Here is a 20,830-nt window from a genome sequence, read left to right as displayed (position 1 = left end):
CGAATCCCCGTGTTACCTCCGGCTTGGTCGGGCGTCCCTACAGACGCAATTGGCCGTGTCTGCGGGTGGGAAGCCGGATGTGGGTGTCTGTCCTGGTCGCTGCGCTAGCGCCTCCTCTGGTTGGTCGGGGCGCCTGTTCCAGAGGGAGGGGGGAACCGGGGCGGGGGATAGCGTGATCCTCCCACGCGCTAGTTCCCCCTGGTGAAACTCCTCACTGTCAGGTGAAAAGAAGCGGCTGGCGACTCCATATGGGAGGGAGAAGATGTGGTAGTCTGCAGGAGGGGGTGGAGCAGTGACTGGGACGGCTCGGAAGAGGGGGGTAATTGGCCAAGTACAATTGGGGGGGGGGGGTGCACAGTACTACGTGTGACTTTTATCACAAGGAAATGTGTTGTAGTTCTGGTGCAATCCTGTGTGGCGCACTTCCCCACTATAGCGGATCAACAGGGATGGAGGGTGGTATCGGGTTCATGTCTCGAAAACCCTCACTTATTAGTCTAGAACAACTACATTTGAACAGACAAGGTGGTGAAATGTTGTGTAAAGCAGTTTACTGCAGTACAGCAAAACAAAAACCTTGGGTTGCTCTTCTGGAACTCTCCAGTAATGTCAGGCTGATTCAGAGGTGCTGTTAGGCGGCACGGTGGTGCAGTGGTTAGCGCGGTCGCCTCACAGCAAGAAGGTCCTGGGTTCGAGCCCCGGGGTAGTCCAACCTTTGGGGGGGTCATCCCGGGTCATCCTCTGTGTGGGGTCTGCATGTTCTCCCCGTGTCTGCGTGGGTTTCCTCCCACAGTCCAGAGACATGCAGGTCAGGTGGATCAGCCGTACTAGATTGTCCCTAGCTGTGAATGTGTCGGCCCTGTGATGGCCTGGTGGCCTGTCCAGGGTGTCTCCCCGCCTGCCGCCCAATGACCGCTGGGATAGGCTCCAGCATCCCCCAGTTTGGATAATGAATGGATGACTCTATTAGTTTGTCGGTCCCTTCATAGAAAGTTGTGCATCAACAAAGAGAAAATAGTGATGGGGCCTAATTAGTCCTGTACGTTTGATTGGTTACCGCCATGTTGAGCCTGTGAAGACCAGGACTCAACATGGTCACGTGCGTGCGTGCGAGCGTGAGCGTGCTAGTTTGGAAAAGTGGGCGGGATCAAGGGGGAGGAGAGAAGGTTCTAAAAGCAGGCGCGTGGAACCGGAGGACATTTATCCTACCACGATGTATTTTAAAAAAAAAAAAGTATTGTACACTTTTAACTGTTGCTAAGACTAGAGATCACCTATACTCCTTTAGAATGGATACATGACGACGTAAACGCAATATCATATTACTCTATCCTAAGGAATGCAACTGCGCACATGCACAAGAAAAGATGTTTTTATGAAAATATGTGTATAAATTATATGACAAAAAGTATATTTAATTAGAATGCTATGCACACTCCTAGAGTTGTTCTGGATGTTCTTTAAGCGTTATCTAGACTAGGCCGACGCCCACATCATGAGGAATGTAGAGGCTTTGTAGCTACGCCCCTTGTTTTCTTTTCTTTTGTATTGTCCCGGAGAGAGGAAACACAACGGCGGACATGTGTACAAGCCTTTCGATCAGACTCATTCTGACATGACGATATGTATAGACCATCTTACCCTGTACACCAGCTCAAACCATTTACAATACTTAATAAATAAAGATGTGACATACGTGGTGTGTTGCTCCTTTCTTAAGCAGAAAGAATGGATTGCCTGCCAACACGGGGGTCGCCGGTTCGAATCCCCGCGTCACCTCCGGCTCGGTCGGGCGTCCCTACAGGCACAATTGGCCGTGTCTGTTGGTGGGAAGCCGGATGTGAGTGTGTGTCCTGGTCGCTGCACTAGCGCCCCGTCTGGTCGGTCGTGGCGCCTGTTCGGGGGGAGGGGGGAACCGGGGGGAATAGCGTGATCCTCCCACGCGCTACGTCCCCCTGGTGAAACTCCTCCCTGTCAGGTGAAAAGAAGCGGCTGGCGACTCCACATGTGGTAGTCTGCAGCCCTCCCCAGATCAGCGGGGGGGGGGGGGGGGAGCAGCGACCGGGACGGCTTAGAAAATAGGGTAATTGGCCACGTGCAACTGGGGAGAAAAAATGGGGGAAATCAAAAAATAAATAAATAAATCATTACATTTATATAATGCTTTATCTAGACACTCGAAGCTCTTCAGGTTGAAGGGGGTAACTCACTTCAACCACCACCAATGTGTAGCACCACCTGGGTGATGCACGGCAGCCATTTTGCACCAGAACGCCCACCACACATGAGCTTGAGGGTGGAGAGGTAGGAATAACTGAGCCAATTACATGGGGGGATGAGTAGGTGGCCAGATGGAGGGAGCCGGGTAGGGAATCTTGCCAGGACACCGGGGAACTCCCCTACTCTTTGTGATGAGTGCCACGGGATCTTTAATGACCACAGTGAGTCAGGATCTTGGTTTAACGTCTCATCCGAAGAATGGCGTCTCCTACAGCAGTGTCCCCGTCACTGCACTGGGGCATTTGTTGTTTATTAGGACCAGAGGGAAGACTGCCCCCTACTGGCCCACCAACACCACTTAAAGCAGCCACTCAGAAGGTCTTCCATCCAAGTACTAGCCAAGCCCACACCTGCTTAGCTTCCGTCATCCAGCAGAGCCAGGGTTTCCTGAGTGTTAATTTAACTCCCCTTTGTACACTCTGAGTTAAATTAACACTCGTGATTTTACTGCGGCATCAATCTGCAGGGCATATTTAAAGGAACAGAAAATATACTGTAAGTCCATGCAAAGGCTGGTAAATGTGGGTAGATCTGGGTAATACATCGATGTATCTGTCTTGATGCTTGCCCGATAATCCAGGTAGGGAAATCACAGAAGCTTGGATCAGTTCATCTGGATACAATGTTTACTAACAAGATACGTTTGTGAGCGTATGTCAGGAAACGTTGTATCCGGATGAACTGATCCAAGCTTCTTTGACATCGATATATCGATATCCTGAGTTGAGCCTTGATATCGTCCGGGATGTTGGTTATCGTAATGTCATGATACATTGTATCCCCCTGCTCTTTGAAGCTGCAGAGAGTTATGATTTACTAGACTTGACTTTAAGCTGAGTGAAACGAAAAATGAATGTCTGTACCTGCCTGGTCATCATAGCCACATTACTCATGATAATTTCTCAAAATATTATTTTGTGTAAATAGTTTATGGAAGCACCAATAGTAATACCCCCACCCCAAAAAAAACAAAAAACAAATCACAAATCGATATGGAAGTTTTCAGCCGGGTATGTTGTGATGTATGTTTATATTGTTATCTCCCAGCCTGTAGTTGGTAACTTGAGAAAATGAACGCCTGTCAGAAATGTTTCAGGCATGTTTTGACTGGGAAAGTTGTGAGGGTATTGTATCACTCTTCTAATGCTACTAAGAGACGCCATTCACTCTGCAGGAAGAGAGGTGGGACCCAATGCTGAGTACAACACCGGTGTCACTCTTCAACATGGAGGGGACAAATAAACTGCATCAGCCGGTATCAGCATCCACAGACAAGATGGTGGAAAGTGGCTTGGAAGGCAACAATTATGAAAAACTAAATGCCCTTGGTGCAAAACTTGTTGATGTAATGGCCTGCGATCACAGGAGATCTACTTTATATCCCCCCCCCCCATGTCCTCATAACCTGTGACTGAGATGGGGGTCACATAAGCTTACCATAGACAGCCATGAGGAATAAATCACAAGGCCCATTTTCTACCCATTTTCAACCAGCTATTGCATGTTTGAGGGTACCCTCATATTGATAAAAATTATAAATAAAACTAGAGATTGTTCTCTCATCAGTAGTAAGAGTGTTATCGACATATCATGAAGAAATCTTTTTAGTGTCACCGCGTCTTTTTTCCAAACTAAAAACTACGATGAATTTCTTTCCCCAAATTCAGCCATTTTGACCTCGGCCTAAAAAATGCCCCTGTTGCTTTTCAGCATATTCAGCTCCTCTTGTACAGAATGCAGTTTTATTTTCTCTTCATCATTGGGAAGTGGTATGTTTAAAATGTAATTTATTTCCTTTAAAATGTTAGCATTTCTTGCCATCTTAGTTTTTCAGTATTCTTTGCCAAGTTTGGTGGAAAATGTCCCATATTCAGATTTAAACAATTCCCATTTAGAAATAGAGGAGATGCCATTCCTGCGAATGAAGCTATATATATTTTTTAATATTTTTTTAATGCCTACATAGGAGGACTGTTGAAGGAAAGAAGAATTAAGTTTCCAGTATCCTGGAATTCTTTGTTTACTGGATTTTGTACTGGATAGGACAGCGTCCGAAAAGATGCACACTACTGTTTATTCACACAAAGGTATGTTGAACAATGGTACACATATCGGGTATGTAGTGTATAGAATGCAATTTTGGACCCAGTGTTTGCTTTCAGTCACATGGAGCGCGGAGTTCACTAGGCTAGACGGAGTACGCTAGACTGGACGGAGTACGCTAGACTGGACGGAGTACGCTAGAGTGGACGGAGTACGCTAGACTGGACGGAGTACGCTAGACTGGACGGAATACACTAGAGTGGACGGAGTACGCTAGACTGGACGGAATACGCTAGAGTAGACAGAGTACGCTAGACTGGACGGAGTATGCTAGACTGGACGGAGTACGCTAGACTGGACGGAGTACGCTAGACTGGACAGAGTACGCTAGACTAGACGGAGTACGCTAGACTGGACGGAGTACACTAGACTGGACGGAGTACGCTAGACTGGACGGAATACGCTAGAGTAGACAGAGTACGCTAGACTGGATGGAATGCGCTAGAGTGGACGGAGTACGCTAGAGTGGATGGAGTATGCTAGACTAGACGGAGTACGCTAGACTGAACGGTGTACGCTAGACTAGATGGAGTACGCTAGACTGGACGGAGTTCGCTAGACTGGACGGAATACGCTAGAATGGATGGAGTACACTAGAGTGGACGGAGTACGCTAGGCTAGACGGAGTACGCTAGACTGGACGGAATACGCTAGAGTAGACAGAGTACGCTAGACTGGATGGAATACACTAGAGTGGACGGAGTACGCTAGAGTGGACGGAGTATGCTAGACTGGACGGAGTACGCTAGACTGGACGGAGTACGCTAGACTGGATGGAGTATGCTAGGCTAGACAGAGTACGCTAGACTGGACGGAGTACGCTAGCCTGGACGGAGTACACTAGAGTGGACAGAGTACGCTAGACTAGACGGAGTATGCTAGCCTGGACAGAGTACGCTAGACTGGACGGAGTATGCTAGGCTATTTAAGAGAAAGAAAGCCACTTTATTTTATCATTGTATCCTGACAACAAATTGTATTCTTACGAGTTTGTTCTGCATTTAACCATCCTATTATACAGGAGCAGTGGGCAGCTGCAGCACCAGGGGACCAACTCCAGTTCTTCTTTCCACTGCCTTGCTCAGGGGCAGACAGGAGTATTAACCCTAACATGCATGTCTTTTTGATGGTGGGAGGAAACCGGAGCACCCGGAGAAACCCACGAAGATATGGGGAGATCATGCAAACTCCTCATAGAAAGGGCCTGGGACGGCCTGGGGTTCGAACCCAGGACCTTCTTGCTATGAGGCAACAGTGCTACCCACTGGGCCACGTGCCACCCAGATAGCAAAGTGAAGGCTGAACATTTTAAAACTCTGATGTGACACGCTTCCCCCAAAAAGTAACCCTTCACCCATTCCCCTTGTGTAGGTTACTGACCCTGCTCATAAGGGCTGACCCTTGGGGGGGGGGTCCTCAAAGTAAAATGGAGTAATTGGCTGTTGTCCAGCTGGACGTAAATATGTGCAGTTTGAGCCTTTTCATTATGACAGAATGGATAAGACAATAAGAGTGGAGCAGTAGGCATAGTGTGGAGCGAGAAACGGGTGCTGAGATGGTCTTGAATTCAGGACTCTGATGTCAGATCTGATCTCACTCACATGGTTTCAACATTATTTAGATTTTGAAGTTAGTGAATTATGAAACTGAGGGAATTTTCTTTTTTTCTACAATGACTTTCAGAAATTGAGGGGGGAAAACACCACATCCTAAGAGGTATACAAGAGGTGTGTATACAATATACATCCCACCGTTGTTAACACTGAAAGCAGCACCAAATATAAAATACCACATAGAGTACTGACTGGAGAATAGTTTATTAGCATTTTGTGATCAGAGACTTCTCACCAAAACAAAGTATAAGGAAAACAAGCATAAATGGCCCCACGGCAGCATTACCAGTAGTGTATGAAGTATGGCTACAAAAACAAGCATGTGACATGGGCATTAGTACATGTGGGGAATGGTGACCATTACAGAGATATTCATCACGGTAAAATATCAATAACACAGACTATTGTGTAATGGCTTAAAAATGTAACGACTCACGGGAGCGGTTACACTGATACTTTTTGATCAATGGAACGAAACTTTACATTACAGCGACTTCCTTACGTATGTCCCCAGAAGAGGGCGCAAGACCGCGATGTCTGTTTTTTCACCAACTGTGTATTTGATAGGAAATCAAGCAACGTCTGCTGCTCATGTTTCTATTAGATATATTGTAGGCTGACTAATGTAAACACAACCGTCCGTTAACATCCCATGCTTCTGTATCCTGTGCAGGGTTACGTGAACAACATGTCAAACCTCAGCGTTCAAAAAGGTCCTTCGACCATTTAATTAGGAGACCGGAGGGTGAGAGTAGTGGGTTCAATTTACTTCCAACTAAATCAAGTCAGGGACTCTACTACTACTACTACTACTACTACTACTACTACTACTACTACTATTCATTTTGGTTCGGCTGGTCCCATTAGGGGTCACCACAGTGGACCATCCGTTTCCATCTCTTCCTGTCCTCTGCATCTTCCTCTGTCACACCAGCCACCTGCATGTCCTCCCTCACCACATCCATAAACCTCCTCTTTGGCCTTCCTCTTCTCCTCTTCCCTGGCAGCTCCATATTCAGCATCCTTCTCCCAGTATACCCAGCATCTCTCCTCCACACATGTCCAAACCATCTCAATCTCGCTTCTCTCGCTTTGTCTCCAAACCGTCCAACCTGAGCTGTCCCTCCAATGTACTCGTTCCTAAGCCTGTCCTTCTTCGTCACTCCCAACGAAACTGAATCCAGCCACTGAGGATGCACAAGCCAGCGCATCCGTGCCGGTCCCATGCCTCGATAAATGGGTCAGGAAGGGCATCCGGCGTAAAACCTTTGCCGAATCCAAATCAGGGAATGCACTTCCTTCAAAATTCAAGTGTCGGTGAAAACGTTGGCATCTAGTGGCCTTCGCTTTCATCCCAAGAAGCGAAATTGAGAATGAAGGCTTCGGCGTTAGCAAATATAGTCCTCGTTTTCTACCGGCAGTCCAAAACAGAAAACATAGCCCAGACCCATTTGGAAAGATCCTGGCACTTGATAGGAGTAACTCAGAAAGGGTCACCCTTCCCCAAATGACAGCAAACAGTACATTGAGTCAATGGCACATTCATTCAGCTTAGGTGCACACAATCTGTACCAACAACTATCTATCAACACAAGTCTATCCAGATCACATCCAGCGATGGTTTATTGGATATGAATCAGCAACATTCATCATCCACCTGCCATCGAGCACCAATCTCGGCTACACCCACACAGTCAGATTGGATTTCAGCTGGTGTTGTTGTGTAGGGGAACAGCGGCCCACATTGAACAGGAGGAGACTCGTAACCAGAAGGTTTAAATCCCAGAGAGACTATAAGGAGGGGAAAGGTGCAGGTACAACTCTCCTCTACAGCTCACGTAATGGCCAAACCGCTCCAGTCGAGCATCCCTCCAGCTTTGGGAGGCACATTACAGGTTGTGTTAGACAGCAGCCAGTTCACCAAAATGACCCACACCTCAAACACCACGTGTCGCGTAGGAGAGACACAAACATCCCCCATCAGGGACCCACAACCACCCATGTTTAAACTACATAGGCAGATTAACCTTACAATGATGAAACCAATCTCCGGCGAGTCGTTATAAACTGTGTCGCTATGGGAGCCATGAGTTGTTTTTTTTCACCCCAATTGTACCCGGCCAATTACTCCACCCTCCCGAGCCGTCCCAGTCACTGCTCCACCCCCTCTGCCGATCCAAGGAGGGCTGCAGACTACCACACGCCTCCTCCGCTGGTACATGTGGCGTCACCAGCCGCCCCATAAGAGGGACATTTCTGCTTCTCCTGCCCCAACTAAAACTGTACAACTAACAAAAATATCTACCCCCGCCCCCCCCCCCCCACACACACACACACACAAGAATTACAATTCCACAAAATCAACTCACAACAGCATGAAACACAGAACACGTCTCCAATATAAATAATCCCTCCTTGTGTTTTACGCGTGAATCAAAAATAACCGTGATGAAAACTAAAGACTTACGACACTCACACACATCCCATTGCACGACTTCAGCTTGTAATATCTTATCGTCCCGTAATGTGCCGGTAGCCGTCCTAACATGAAATACATTCAAATACTGCAGATATTCCAGGTGCACGCCTCAAAATGTAAAGTTTGTCAGCAGTAAAAGGCCAAAGAAAACACCTCTTATCGGAGCTGTGAAGGTGGGAGAGCAGAGGGAGAGCCGGTGAGGAACATCTAACACCAGCATATTCAAGCAAACCTGAGTTACCCTTTGTGGCTGGAGAGCTGGTTGGCACTACCATACACACACGTGCGAGCAATTAACCATTATTTAAAGTTTCCTTCCCCCCTTAAGAGCAAAAGCTGCAATCAGTGAGTTCGGGCGTCACCCGTTACTGTAACGGGTGAATAAAGCTGTATTTATACCATGTTCTGCTATATGTGACGGACTATTTCAAGGAGCCTTGGCTCGAGGACTCCTCTTGAGGCCCCACTCATCCAGGCTAATATCCGCATATCTGTTGTGTGTCACTTTTGTCTTCAAATAGCTCACATATCCAAACAGTAAAGCTTGTCCTGTCCTTTCGTAGTTGAAAACAAGAAGCTTGAGTTCAACTAAATGATCATTTTCATGTTCCGCATGATTCAGATTGAATGTTAAATTGGGAATTAAGAAAAAAAAATGGATTTATTGCTATTTGATCAAAAGACAGGGACTGCCCCGGCCGACCCTGTGGTGTACTCGTCGATTGCTCACCACCTTCTCCAAATAGAAAATAGAAAAGGTTGAAATTTCATAAAAAACGGACACATTTTTACACAGACTTCCATCGCTCTTGTTCCTTCCGTCAGCATTGCCCGCAGACCGTCCACTGTGGTGCCGTGCTGGGGGTCAAAATGTCTCTGTCCCAACACTCAAGACGAAACAAGTCGATTTTTGGTACGTGAAAATGAATCAGTTGTTACCCCTAAATTATACATAACTTCTTCACGAGCAAAAACAAAATAAGTTACTTGATGTTCGTGCTGGAGAGGGTTGTCGTTAACAGCCGGAAGTGCTAAAATTATGAATATCAAAAAAGAACAATGTCGTTTGTGTTGATTTCAATTTAATTGGTATTCAGTTCAAAATTACGCCACAAACTTTAAAATTTTAGTGAGCCGTAGTTCTGCAGCAAACCTCATCGACCCCCCTGTGATATTAAAAACCAGGTGAGGCTCCTGATAATGTGGGCTATTTTGTGGAAATGTATTTGAATAAAATCCTCTGTGAGTTGATAAATGGCCCTCTCGGAAAAGGTTATTTTTGGGATACGTACATGATGCATGAATACATCTCACCACCGTTACCGTGACAAAGCGCACAAGGCCAGCTGAGTAGACAGTTACACTCGGGACGTGGTCTTAATGAAGTAAAGTCTGTGGCAGGATGTGGCTCTTTTGGGGTCTGCTTTTGGTTGTAATACTAATTTCCTAGTGGGACTTAAAGGGATCCGTAGCACGGTAGCTCGGAAGCTGGTGTAGGCCTCAGTGACACAGTCAGACTTTGGTGGCTGAATTGCTTTGCACTTCCTTATCCTCTTCCTCATCGACGCTCAGGTCCAGCCTCAGCGAGTCCAGGGTCTGCCTCATCATCTGGGACTCCTTACGCCTGCGACGGGAAGAAGCATGGTTTGTGATGGAGAGAGTGAAACAGAAAGAGAGAGGAAAAGCATTGATTCAGCAGCTACATATATATATGTGTGTGTGTGTGTGTATATGTGTGTGTGTGTGTGTGTGTGTGTGTGTGTGTATATATGTATGTATATATGTATATATGTGTGTGTGTGTATATGTATATATATATGTATATATATACATAGGACGGAATACGCTAGACTGGATGGAGTACGCTAGACTAGACGGAGTACGCTAGACTGGACGGAATACGCTAGACTGGACGGAATACACTAGACTAGATGGAGTACGCTAGACTGGACGGAATACGCTAGACTGGACGGAGTACGCTAGACTGGACGGAGTACGCTAGACTGGACGGAATACGCTAGACTGGACGGAATACGCTAGACTGGACGGAATACGCTAGACTGGACGGAGTACGCTAGGTTGGACGGAGTACGCTAGACTAGACGGAGTACGCTAGACTAGACGGAATACGCTAGACTAGATGGAGTACGCTAGACTGGACGGAATACGCTAGACTGGACGGAATACGCTAGAGTGGACGGAGTACGCTAGATTGGACGGAGTACGCTAGACTAGACGGAATACGCTAGACTGGACGGAATACGCTAGAGTGGACGGAGTACGCTAGATTGGACGGAGTACGCTAGACTAGACGGAATACGCTAGAGTGGACGGAATACGCTAGACTAGACGGAATACGCTAGACTGGACGGAATACGCTAGAGTGGACGGAGTACGCTAGATTGGACGGAGTACGCTAGACTAGACGGAATACGCTAGACTGGACGGAGTACGCTAGACTGGACGGAGTACGCTAGACTGGACAGAGTACGCTAGACTGGACGGAGTACGCTAGACTAGACGGAATACGCTAGACTGGACGGAGTACGCTAGACTGGACGGAGTACGCTAGACTGGACGGAATACGCTAGAGTGGACGGAGTACGCTAGATTGGACGGAGTACGCTAGACTAGACGGAGTACGCTACCTATATGTGTGTATATGTATATATGTGTGTATATGTGTATATATAGTATATATGTGTGTATATATATATATATATATGTGTGTGTGTGTGTGTGTGTGTGTGTGTATACATATATATATATATATATATATTTGTATATGTATATATATGTGTGTGTTTATATATTATATATTTGTGTGTATATTACACAGCATATGTGTGTGTGTTTATATATTATATATTTGTGTGTATATTATACAGCATATGTGTGTGTGTTTATGCAGTATTTACTTAAGCTGTAGGTGTTGGTCCAGCAGCTGCCTTTGCAGCCTCCCAGCAGTCTCCCTTTCCTCCGCCAGCTCCCTCTGGGTGTGGCGATACTGCGCCTCCTTCCTGCTTGCCTCCTCCTCAGCCTCGTTCAGCTGCCGCTTCAATGAGCGGATCCGCTGGGTCATCTGCGAACGAGGCGGCGAGCAAGAGATTTCTGTTACGTGGGACACAGTCAGGGATCTCCGCATAGGCCGACAAGGCCCAGGCCTAGGGCCCACATTTCCGAGGGGGGCCCAAAATTATGGGGGGGAAGGGGGGGTATTAATAATATATTATTATTTTATTAGTAGCATTTTTTAGCATCTCAACAATTCCTATGACACGTACATGCCAAATAAATATATTGCATTTTATTTTTCATGTTGGTGGGGTGTGGGGGTAGGGTGGGGGGCCCAAAATGGAGGCGAGGCCTAGGGCCCATTACTGTCATGATCCGGCCCTGGACACAGTGGCTGTTCATATGAGATATTAGCCCATAAATTAAAATGCAATCTTCCACTGTGTTTGTGTCTTCTGTCAGTGTAACAACCTGTCTTTGTGTGTGGTTTGTTGGTATGAGTGTGTGTATTTGTGTCAGCAGGGGGGAAAGGTACCAACAAACATCCATCCATCCATCATCCAAACCGCTTGTCCTGCTCTCAGGGTGGCGGGGATGCTGCAGCCTATCCCAGCAGTCACTGGGCGGCAGGCGGGGAGACACCCTGGACAGGCCGCCAGGCCATCACAGGGCCAACAAACACACACAGACACACACACACACCTAGGGACAATGTAGTATGGCCGATTCACCGGTGTGTGTCCATGTTTGTGTGCAAATTTACGGCGGTTGCTGAAAGTGCGTGACTGGTTTGTATGACGGTGTTGGTTTGTGTGTGCAGGTGTTACCAGGTCTTTCTGTTCAGTAGATATCCTGTGCTCCTCCTCCATCTGATCCGACAGTTCGTTGATCTTCCTCTCCAGCTTACTGATGGTGTTGGTCAGCACCACCTTGTTTCTGTGTGGACCACAAATCACAAAAACCACTTCAGCCACTTCCTCCTTGTTTTGGGGTACACATAGTGTAGAATTAGTCCACAACATTTTTTCCCCTTTCCTCCCCAATCGCCAATCACCCCACTCTCCCGAGCCGTCCCGGTCGCTGCTCCACCCCCTCTGCCGATCCGGGGAGGTGCTGCAGACTACCACATGCCTCCTCCCATGTACATGTGGAGTCGCCAGCCGCTTCTTTTCACCTGACAGTGAGGAGTTTCACCAGGGGGACGTAGCCCGTGGGAGGATCACGCTATTCCCCCCAGTTCCCCCTCCCCCTCGATGAGGTGCCCTGACCGACCAGAGGAGGCGCTAGTGCAGCGACCAGGACACATACCCACATCCGGCTTCCAATCCAATTGTGTCTGTAGGGATGCCTGACTAAGCCGGAGGCAACACGGGGATTCGAACCGGCGATCAGTGAAGCCGTTCTTCAGTAAAACACTACTGCCTTTGTCCACAGGAGTGTGCAAAGTCAAAAATGATCTGAAACTCTTCTTAGGAGCTTTAAGTCAAGTACATAATAAACGAATACATATTTTACACTAAAGAGAATATCAAAACCTGCCCAGACAGGAGTAGGAAACCATTCTTTATTTCCATTTCGGGCAATTCCAAATATGTTTGTACCCAGAGAGCATCCGGATGTGGGCCACTTCAGGCAGTGATGCGGCACTGGTGGTCTTCTTCTGGCCCTGACAAAATGGATGTGAGCCTGAAGTGGCCCACATGTATGATAGCAAATATGGCCCAAATATGCCAAATCAAATGTGGGCCTTTTTTTGGCAAAGACACGGCGCTCTGGGCAACATGTGATCTGGATGTGACCCTGAAGTGGCCCGTGTGGTAAATGGTGAATACGGTCCAAATATGGGCCACCTTTGGCAAATATGTGGCACATGCAGCATTGCTATGGCTTGGTTCTGGCCCAGATCTGGCAAACAGGAGCGGACCGCCTAAGAGCCATCGTTCCACGCGGTATGTGGGCCGGATGAAAGAAAGATGAAAGTCGGGTGTGGGACGAGTCCGGGTAAGTATATTAGAATAATTAGGTTTTAGCAGTAATTGTGTTTGCATGTGTTTAAAGTTATGTTATGATGACGGACCGTTCCTCAGCTCTGAGGACGTTCTCCAGCTCCTTGGCTCTGCTCTCAGTTTTAGAGATGACGTCCTCCTGAACCTTGTTGCTCTGAAGCTCCTCAACCTCTGAACGTAACTCACGCAGCTAAAAATGGAGAGAGAGAGAGAGAGAGAGAGAGAGAGAGAGAGAGAGAGAGACAGACAGACAGACAGACAGAGTGAGTGAGAGAGACAGACAGAGTGAGTGAGAGAGACAGACAGACAGAGTGAGAGAGAGAGACAGACAGACAGAGTGAGAGAGAGAGACAGACAGACAGAGTGAGAGACAGACAGACAGACAGAGTGAGTGAGAGAGAGAGACAGACAGACAGAGTGAGAGACAGACAGACAGACAGACAAACAGACAGAGTGAGAGACACAGACAGACAGACAGAGTGAGAGAGACAGACAGACAGACAGACAAACAGACAGACAGAGTGAGAGAGACAGACAGAGTGAGTGAGAGAGACAGACAGACAGACAGACAGACAGAGTGAGAGAGACAGACAGACAGAGTGAGAGACAGACAGAAAGACAGAGTGAGTGAGAGAGACAGACAGACAGACAGTGAGAGAGAGAGACAGACAGAAAGACAGAGTGAGAGAGAGAGACAGACAGACAGACAGACAGACAGACAGAGTGAGAGAGACAGACAGAGTGAGAGAGACAGACAGAGGGAGAGAGACAGACAGAGGGAGAGAGACAGACAAACAGAGTGAGAGACAGACAGAAAGACAGAGTGAGAGAGACAGACAGAAAGACAGAGTGAGAGAGACAGACAGAGTGAGAGAGACAGACAGACAGACAGAGTGAGAGACAGACAGAGTGAGAGAGAGAATGAGAGGAAGTGAAGGGAAAACAGATGGGAGCGAGATTGAGCATCTTCACAGCGCTGAGTAAAAGCAACATAAAGATCAGCTGAAATAAAGTCTTGTGCTCATACATGGAATGAACAACAGATCGAGAGAGAGGATAAAAGAGAGGGAAGCCAAATCAGAGGAGCTGAAGTAAAGAAAGAGAGCTCACAAGAAGACACAGACATACAAACAACAACGGCATACTTGTCTCTCCATGAGGACTTTCTCACAGTCCAGCTGATCGTTCAAATCCTTCTGCTGAAGCAACTTCAGCTGCAGCTGCTCGGTCTGAAATTGCACAGTAAAACACAAGTTACAATTAGTAACATAATAACCACTAATAACCACTAACAGCTTAATTGTTTAATTTTCAAAGAAATAGGACTTCATCTGCAGAATCCGCTTCAGCTGACGGCACGATCTGGCTGGTACGAACACTAAGTGACACTAAGTGTGGTCATTCTAAAGTCTTTCTATATATATATATATATATATATATATATATATATATGTGTGTGTGTGTGTGTGTGTGTGTGTGTGTGTGTGTGTGTGTATGTGTGTGTGTGTATTTATATATATATGTGTGTGTGTGTGTGTGTGTGTGTGTATGTATCATATATATATATATATATATATATATATATATATATATATATATACATGGATTAGTAACATATCCACCTGCTCGATTGATCTTTTGTGCTTGGAGGCCCATCTCTGCTCACTGTCGTGCAACTCCTCAATATCACTCTCCAAGTCAATCATCTTCTCCTGAAAAAAGATAAAACCCCCCATTATTCTCTTCATCCTGTCATTGTTCAGCGTATTCAGTATCGCTCTACGAGTCTATAATCTCCTCCCGCAATTGTCCAAAAAATAAAAAACTTACTCATCTACTTTGCGTGGTATTTACAAGTATAGAACAATTAACACGTCTGTGTGTTTATACATGTGCATGTGTGTGTCCTGTGATGGACTGGTGTCTCTCCGCCTTCTGTACAACACCTCCTGGAACAGACCCCCCCCCCCAATTAACTGAATTAACTGAACTGTTTATTCGCCCTTTGAGACAAGTGTACTCAAATTCCTGCATGGTTTTCCTTCCCCACTGCAAAAACCCCAGCTGAGGTTCAACATCAATCAAATGCAAAACAAACAACAACAAAAAATCAATCAAACACAAAAAAAATCAATTAAAATCATTCAAGTTCAAAATCAATCAAATGCAGCTGAGGTTCAACATCAATCAAATGCAAAACAAACAAAAAAAATCAATCAAACACAAAAAAAATCAATTAAAATCATTCAAGTTCAAAATCAATCAAATGCAGCTGAGGTTCAAAATCAATCAAGATGGGAAAAAAACAACACGAAGAAGAGCCACTGTGGCACTATGTCGCCATCTAGTGGGCGCTACCTTGTGGGTGGAGAACGTTAGTGGGTAAAGAGGATAAGTTAATGAAATACTAATTACGGCTAAATTATACCACAAAAAAAACAATTAATTACCTGATACTGTTTGACTTGTTTGGCCAGGTCCTCTTTAGACTGGTTGGCGCTCTGTAGCTCCATCTGCAGGTCGTCCACGGTTCTCTCCGCCTGTTTCCACTGCAGCTGCATTCTCTCTCTGAGCTGAATCTCCTCCTCCAGGGTGCGCTCCTTGTCAATCAACTTTCCAGAGACCTGGCCAGACACACACACACACACACACACACACACACACACACACACACACACACACACACACACACACACACACACACACACACACACACACACACACACACACAGATAGACAGAGAGGTTAAACTGGGAGGCGGATGGGCTGGGAGATCACAGGGGCAACCCGTCTATCAACTTTTACAACACCCACACCGACAAATATTTAGAGAGAGTTCAAGAAAGACGGATGGAAAATTAAACATGGAGACAGACAAAAAGAGACAGACACAGTTAAACAGACAGATCATAGTTCCAGCATATATGTCTGAATGAGTTTGTGTGTTTGTTATTTGCCCACCTCTCCCTGCAGTCTGTTGATGATCTCCTGGGTTCTCTGTAGCTCCTGGTCTTTCTCCAACAGGATCTCCTCCAGCTCCTCCATCCTGAGTTGGACGTCCTCACGCAGCTTCTGTTGCAAACTCAGGTCCGCCCCCGCCTGGGTGGAGGAGAGTACTGCAGCTGCTAGCTGCAACACAAAGGGTCAGACCCGTTAGCTAGGGGGCTAACGTGTCTTATTAGTAGTTTACAACAACATTACATAGCTGTTCCTTGATAACGTTCGCACTTTTTGGATTATGAAATTATTTTAACAATTTCTTATCATGAGGGACCACAGTTTCTAGGTGCATGGCTTCGTGCAGATCGGACTTACAGCCTAGGAGGAGTTCGAAAAAGTAGGTTTAGCATATTTCACAGTTTTGCGTGAAAGAAATTATAGTTGGAAATGGGCGTGGCCTCTATCTTGAGCAAGTACTGAGGGCCACGGGGCTTTGCACCATGTGGCCCTAGACCCCTTGGCTTGGACCACTAATGAACGGCATTTACCTCGGTCTCTAGTCTTAGGATGGTGCTGGTGAGTTCAGCTGTCTTCTTGTCTTTTGTGCCGCTGTCCATCTCGTATTCCTCCACCTTTCTCTCTGCCAGCCATAACTTATCTGACAGGCTCTGGACTTGCTGGGACTGCTTCTCCAAGTTCTCCTGCAACATTAAAAACAAAGATCACACATCTCAACAGCCACCTCTGAAATCATGTAATGATGTAGGAAGCACAATAATCTATCTAGCTAGCTAGCTAGCTATTGTAAACTACTAATAAGACACGTTAGCACCTAGCTAACGGGTCTGACCCTTTAGCCGAGCGGTTAGTGATGTCACCTTGTGGTGCAGTACAACCCGTATTGAATCCCGCACCGGGCAAGAAAATAACCGGTTACACTATCTAGCTAGCTAGCTAGCTAGCCATCCATTCATCCACCCATCCATCCATCTACAATTCGGAAGCGTTCATCATTTATGTAATGATAAAATGCTAACCTCCGCTCTCTCCAACTTGTATTACAATGTTATCACATCAGTTTGCAGTCATTAACTGCAGTGTGCTATGTAAAGTGATCCTATGTAACTCAGTGTACCTCGGCATCTTGGATCTTGTTTTTCAGTGACTGCTGCAGGAAGTTGAAGGCATATTCCTGAGTGTTGGCCTCTACCATCATGTCCCGAGCCTCCTTCAGCTCAATCTACGGAGAAGACGAGATGAAATTCACGAATAAAACATTTGGCCAGCCAATTCATCGACAGGTGGAAGGCTGTGTCAATAAAATCATCCATTTATCCATCATTTGTCCATCTACCCACATCTGAGGACTTAGTAATCCATCCATCCATCCACCCACCATTCATCCATCCATCCATCCCTCAATCCATCCATCAATCCATCATCCACCCTTTCATCGACCCATACCTCCATTTGTCTGCAGTTGTCTGTCATGGCTTGAGTCTCTCTCTCCATCTCCATCATCCTCTCCTTCATCCTCTTCAGCTCGTTGTTCAGCTGAGTGTTCGCCCTCAGCAGATCTTCATTGTGCACCAGCAGACCACGCATCTCTAACCTGATTTCACAGAAGAGTTTTTCCTTCAACTTTGTTTGGAAGAAAAATAACAGATTTGTATAGCGGAGATACAAATATCAATTTAAGAAGGAAGACAAGCAAGAAAGAAAGAATGAAAGAAGAAGAAAAAAGAAAATTAAAGAAGGGATAATGAAAAGAAATGATCTTGACGTCCAACCTGATTTGGTTCCTCTCCTTGTCCATCTCCACACTCTCTGCCTCCAGAAACTGGTTTCTCTGAACACACAAACACAAGCAAAGGGGCCAAAGGTCAATAAAAAATAAATAAATCAAATGACAAACAAATGACTTGTGAAACTTGAACCATGATTCAGATTTATGAGTTTATGTTTTGTCACTGTGAATCATCCCTTACGGGTCAAAGCATTAACTTGTGGGACAAGAACAATGATGTTAACCCCAGTTTGTCTGGGCCTTAAACCGGGACAGGTGCCTTGTAGTCCGTCCATTTCTCTATTATGCTCTTTATAATTGGATCAGATCACACATGGCTTCTAAACTGAAGTAAAGACCACAAATATGTTCAACTCTCAACTCAGCCTGCTGTAGTGTTTGCATGAAAATGTTCAGGACTGTAACTTTCACATAATACAATAGAGACCCTAATACTAAGTACCACTCCTATCTGAGCAGCACCTTTTGACAGGCATCCAGTTGTTTTGTCAGTTCCTCTATATAATCTCTTTTGTTGGGGGCCCCCAGATTGGCCGAACGCAGTGTCATGTGGTTGGTAATCACCTGTAACAAGAGAAATAGGGATCAATAACCACAGACAGAGAAAGCACAAATAAAAAAGCCTGTGGGTATTAACATATCACAAGTATGGTGAATATCATCATCATCATCATCATCATCATTATTATTATTATTATTATTATTAACATCAACAATCTAGCCTCTACTGTGTTTTGGTTTTTAATAACTATGATCAATGATAGCATTATGATCTTATTCACTTTCATTATTTTCAGAACATTAAAGGAAGTTTGGATTTTTGAAGTCTATCTCTTTACTATACCCCTGCTCATGTAAGACATATAGGTAGGTTTTCTTGTCACTGCCATCCATCCTTTTCTTCCTACTGGACATACAGCTACATCTTGTCATCAACAGTTTAATGTAATTAATGGAGGACAAATCCACAACCTCTTCCAGTGCAAAAACACTGTCCATGGTTCAAATCAGGCTAGCATGATGGTACAGCAGTAGCATCATGCATTATACTACATTTATAGTTGGGGTTTTTTAATTGTTGATTATGGTCATTTCCTGATGTGTTGCTGCCCGTAAAAAATCCTACAACTAGTTGCCAACAGAAATGACTGCTGCAATATAACTGCTTAGTTTTTTTTGTTTATTATTACCACTCTAGTTCGCTATGAGACTGCTGTAGCACTTTGTCAGCTTTGGAGTTAGCTTGGAATGATGTAGCATTGTGTTAGCTCTGCAGTTAGCTTGGACTGATGTAGCATTTTGTTAGCTTTGGAGTTAGCTTGGAATGATGTAGCATTTTGTTAGCTTTGGAGTTAGCTTGGACTGATGTAGCATTTTGTTAGCTTTGGAGTTAGTTTGGAATGATGTAGCATTTTGTTAGCTTTGGAGTTAGCTTGGTCTGATGTAGCATTTTGTTAGCTTTGGAGTTAGCTTGTTAGCTTTGTTACTGTGGAATGTTTTTTTCCTTTTTTTACCTTCTTTTTTTTTGGCAATGAATGAGGACTGTGGATCACACTGAACTGTAGATGACAAGGTGGCGCTGTGTCTCCAGTATGAAGACAAGGATGGATGACTGTGAAAATGAAACCTACTTACTACCCCCTCTGCCGATCCGGGGAGGGCTGCTGACTACCACATGCCGCCTCCGATACACGTGGAGTCGCCATCCGCTTCTTTTCACCTGACAGTCAGGAGTTTCACCAGGGGGACATAGCGCGTGGGAGGATCACGCTGCCCCCCCCCTCCGACCAACCAGAGGAGGCGCTAGTGCAGCGATCAAGACACATACCCACATCCGGCTCCCCACCCACAGACACGGCCAATTGTGTCTGTAGGGACGCCCGACCAAGCCGGAGGTAACACGGGGATTCGAACCGGCGATCTCCATATTTGTAGGCAACGGAATAGACCGCTACGCCACCCGGACGCCCCTGAACTATTCCTTTACACTTACAGAGTTGTTGACCTCGGCTCTCCTCCTGGTCAGGGCGTCGTAGGTGGAGAAGTGGGTGCGGGGAGAGGTGAGGGTGGGTGTAGGCACCGGACTGGTGCTGCGACTGTTGTAGCTGAACAGGTTCAACTCTGAGGTGGCTGGGGACAACCCGCCCTGAACCTGCACAAGCAGAGAGGAAGATGAAGATGTGAAGAAGAAACCTGCAATGAAAACCTTGACCAGAGAGGGCAGTGGAGGACGGCGCAGGCCTGACGGTGTGAACTTTAAGAAGAATGATGAAGCTCTTGTAAGGAATTATAACCGAGGGTGGTTAAAGGGGTAGTTTGTTGTTCAGTGGGTAAAATTAACGACCGGGTCTCATCAGTGGCATGTAAAATACTTCCTGAAGCCTGTCTCGCTGAAGCCGAGACAAAGACAGTTTTGTTTGTTTGTTTGTTTTCACCCATGTTGGCCGTTGGCCTCTTTGGCCCCCCAGTGTGCCCACCTTAAACTCCGACATGCGGTACATGGGGTTGTACTCCATGGAGGCAGTGGCGTATGGACTGTTGAACACTCTGGGAGGACTGTCAAAACCACCAGCCTGGAGACAAATAT

The 20,830-nt window shown here is 46.0% G+C and overlaps 1 protein-coding gene across 2 annotated transcripts in view; it reads right to left on the bottom strand.

Moving 5' to 3' along the window:
* Nucleotides 1-8,111: 8,111 nt before the first annotated feature.
* The window catches only part of LOC130121873 (cingulin-like protein 1), a 30,765-nt gene continuing 18,046 nt past the window's right edge, over nt 8,112-20,830 (bottom strand). The window contains exons 4-18 of one of the 2 annotated variants that reach the window (XM_056290819.1): nt 20,721-20,816; nt 20,237-20,395; nt 18,706-18,807; nt 18,227-18,285; nt 17,901-18,048; nt 17,572-17,676; nt 16,985-17,137; nt 16,458-16,625; nt 15,947-16,120; nt 15,119-15,208; nt 14,642-14,725; nt 13,568-13,686; nt 12,318-12,426; nt 11,394-11,557; nt 8,112-10,099 (exon numbers count right to left, since the gene is read on the bottom strand). In XM_056290819.1, the coding sequence (XP_056146794.1) occupies nt 9,988-10,099; nt 11,394-11,557; nt 12,318-12,426; nt 13,568-13,686; nt 14,642-14,725; nt 15,119-15,208; nt 15,947-16,120; nt 16,458-16,625; nt 16,985-17,137; nt 17,572-17,676; nt 17,901-18,048; nt 18,227-18,285; nt 18,706-18,807; nt 20,237-20,395; nt 20,721-20,816 (1,842 nt within the window). In that variant the 3' untranslated portion in view covers nt 8,112-9,987. Of the gene's footprint in view, nt 10,100-11,393; nt 11,558-12,317; nt 12,471-13,567; nt 13,687-14,641; nt 14,726-15,118; nt 15,209-15,946; nt 16,121-16,457; nt 16,626-16,984; nt 17,138-17,571; nt 17,677-17,900; nt 18,049-18,226; nt 18,286-18,705; nt 18,808-20,236; nt 20,396-20,720; nt 20,817-20,830 lie in introns of those variants that run through there. The other variant, XM_056290820.1, reaches the window with a different exon arrangement.

Source organism: Lampris incognitus, chromosome 12 (genome assembly GCF_029633865.1).
Source record: "Lampris incognitus isolate fLamInc1 chromosome 12, fLamInc1.hap2, whole genome shotgun sequence".
NCBI lineage: Eukaryota > Metazoa > Chordata > Actinopteri > Lampriformes > Lampridae > Lampris > Lampris incognitus.
Note: the sequence above shows the minus strand (reverse complement) of the source record. Positions and strands in the feature narration are given on the sequence as shown.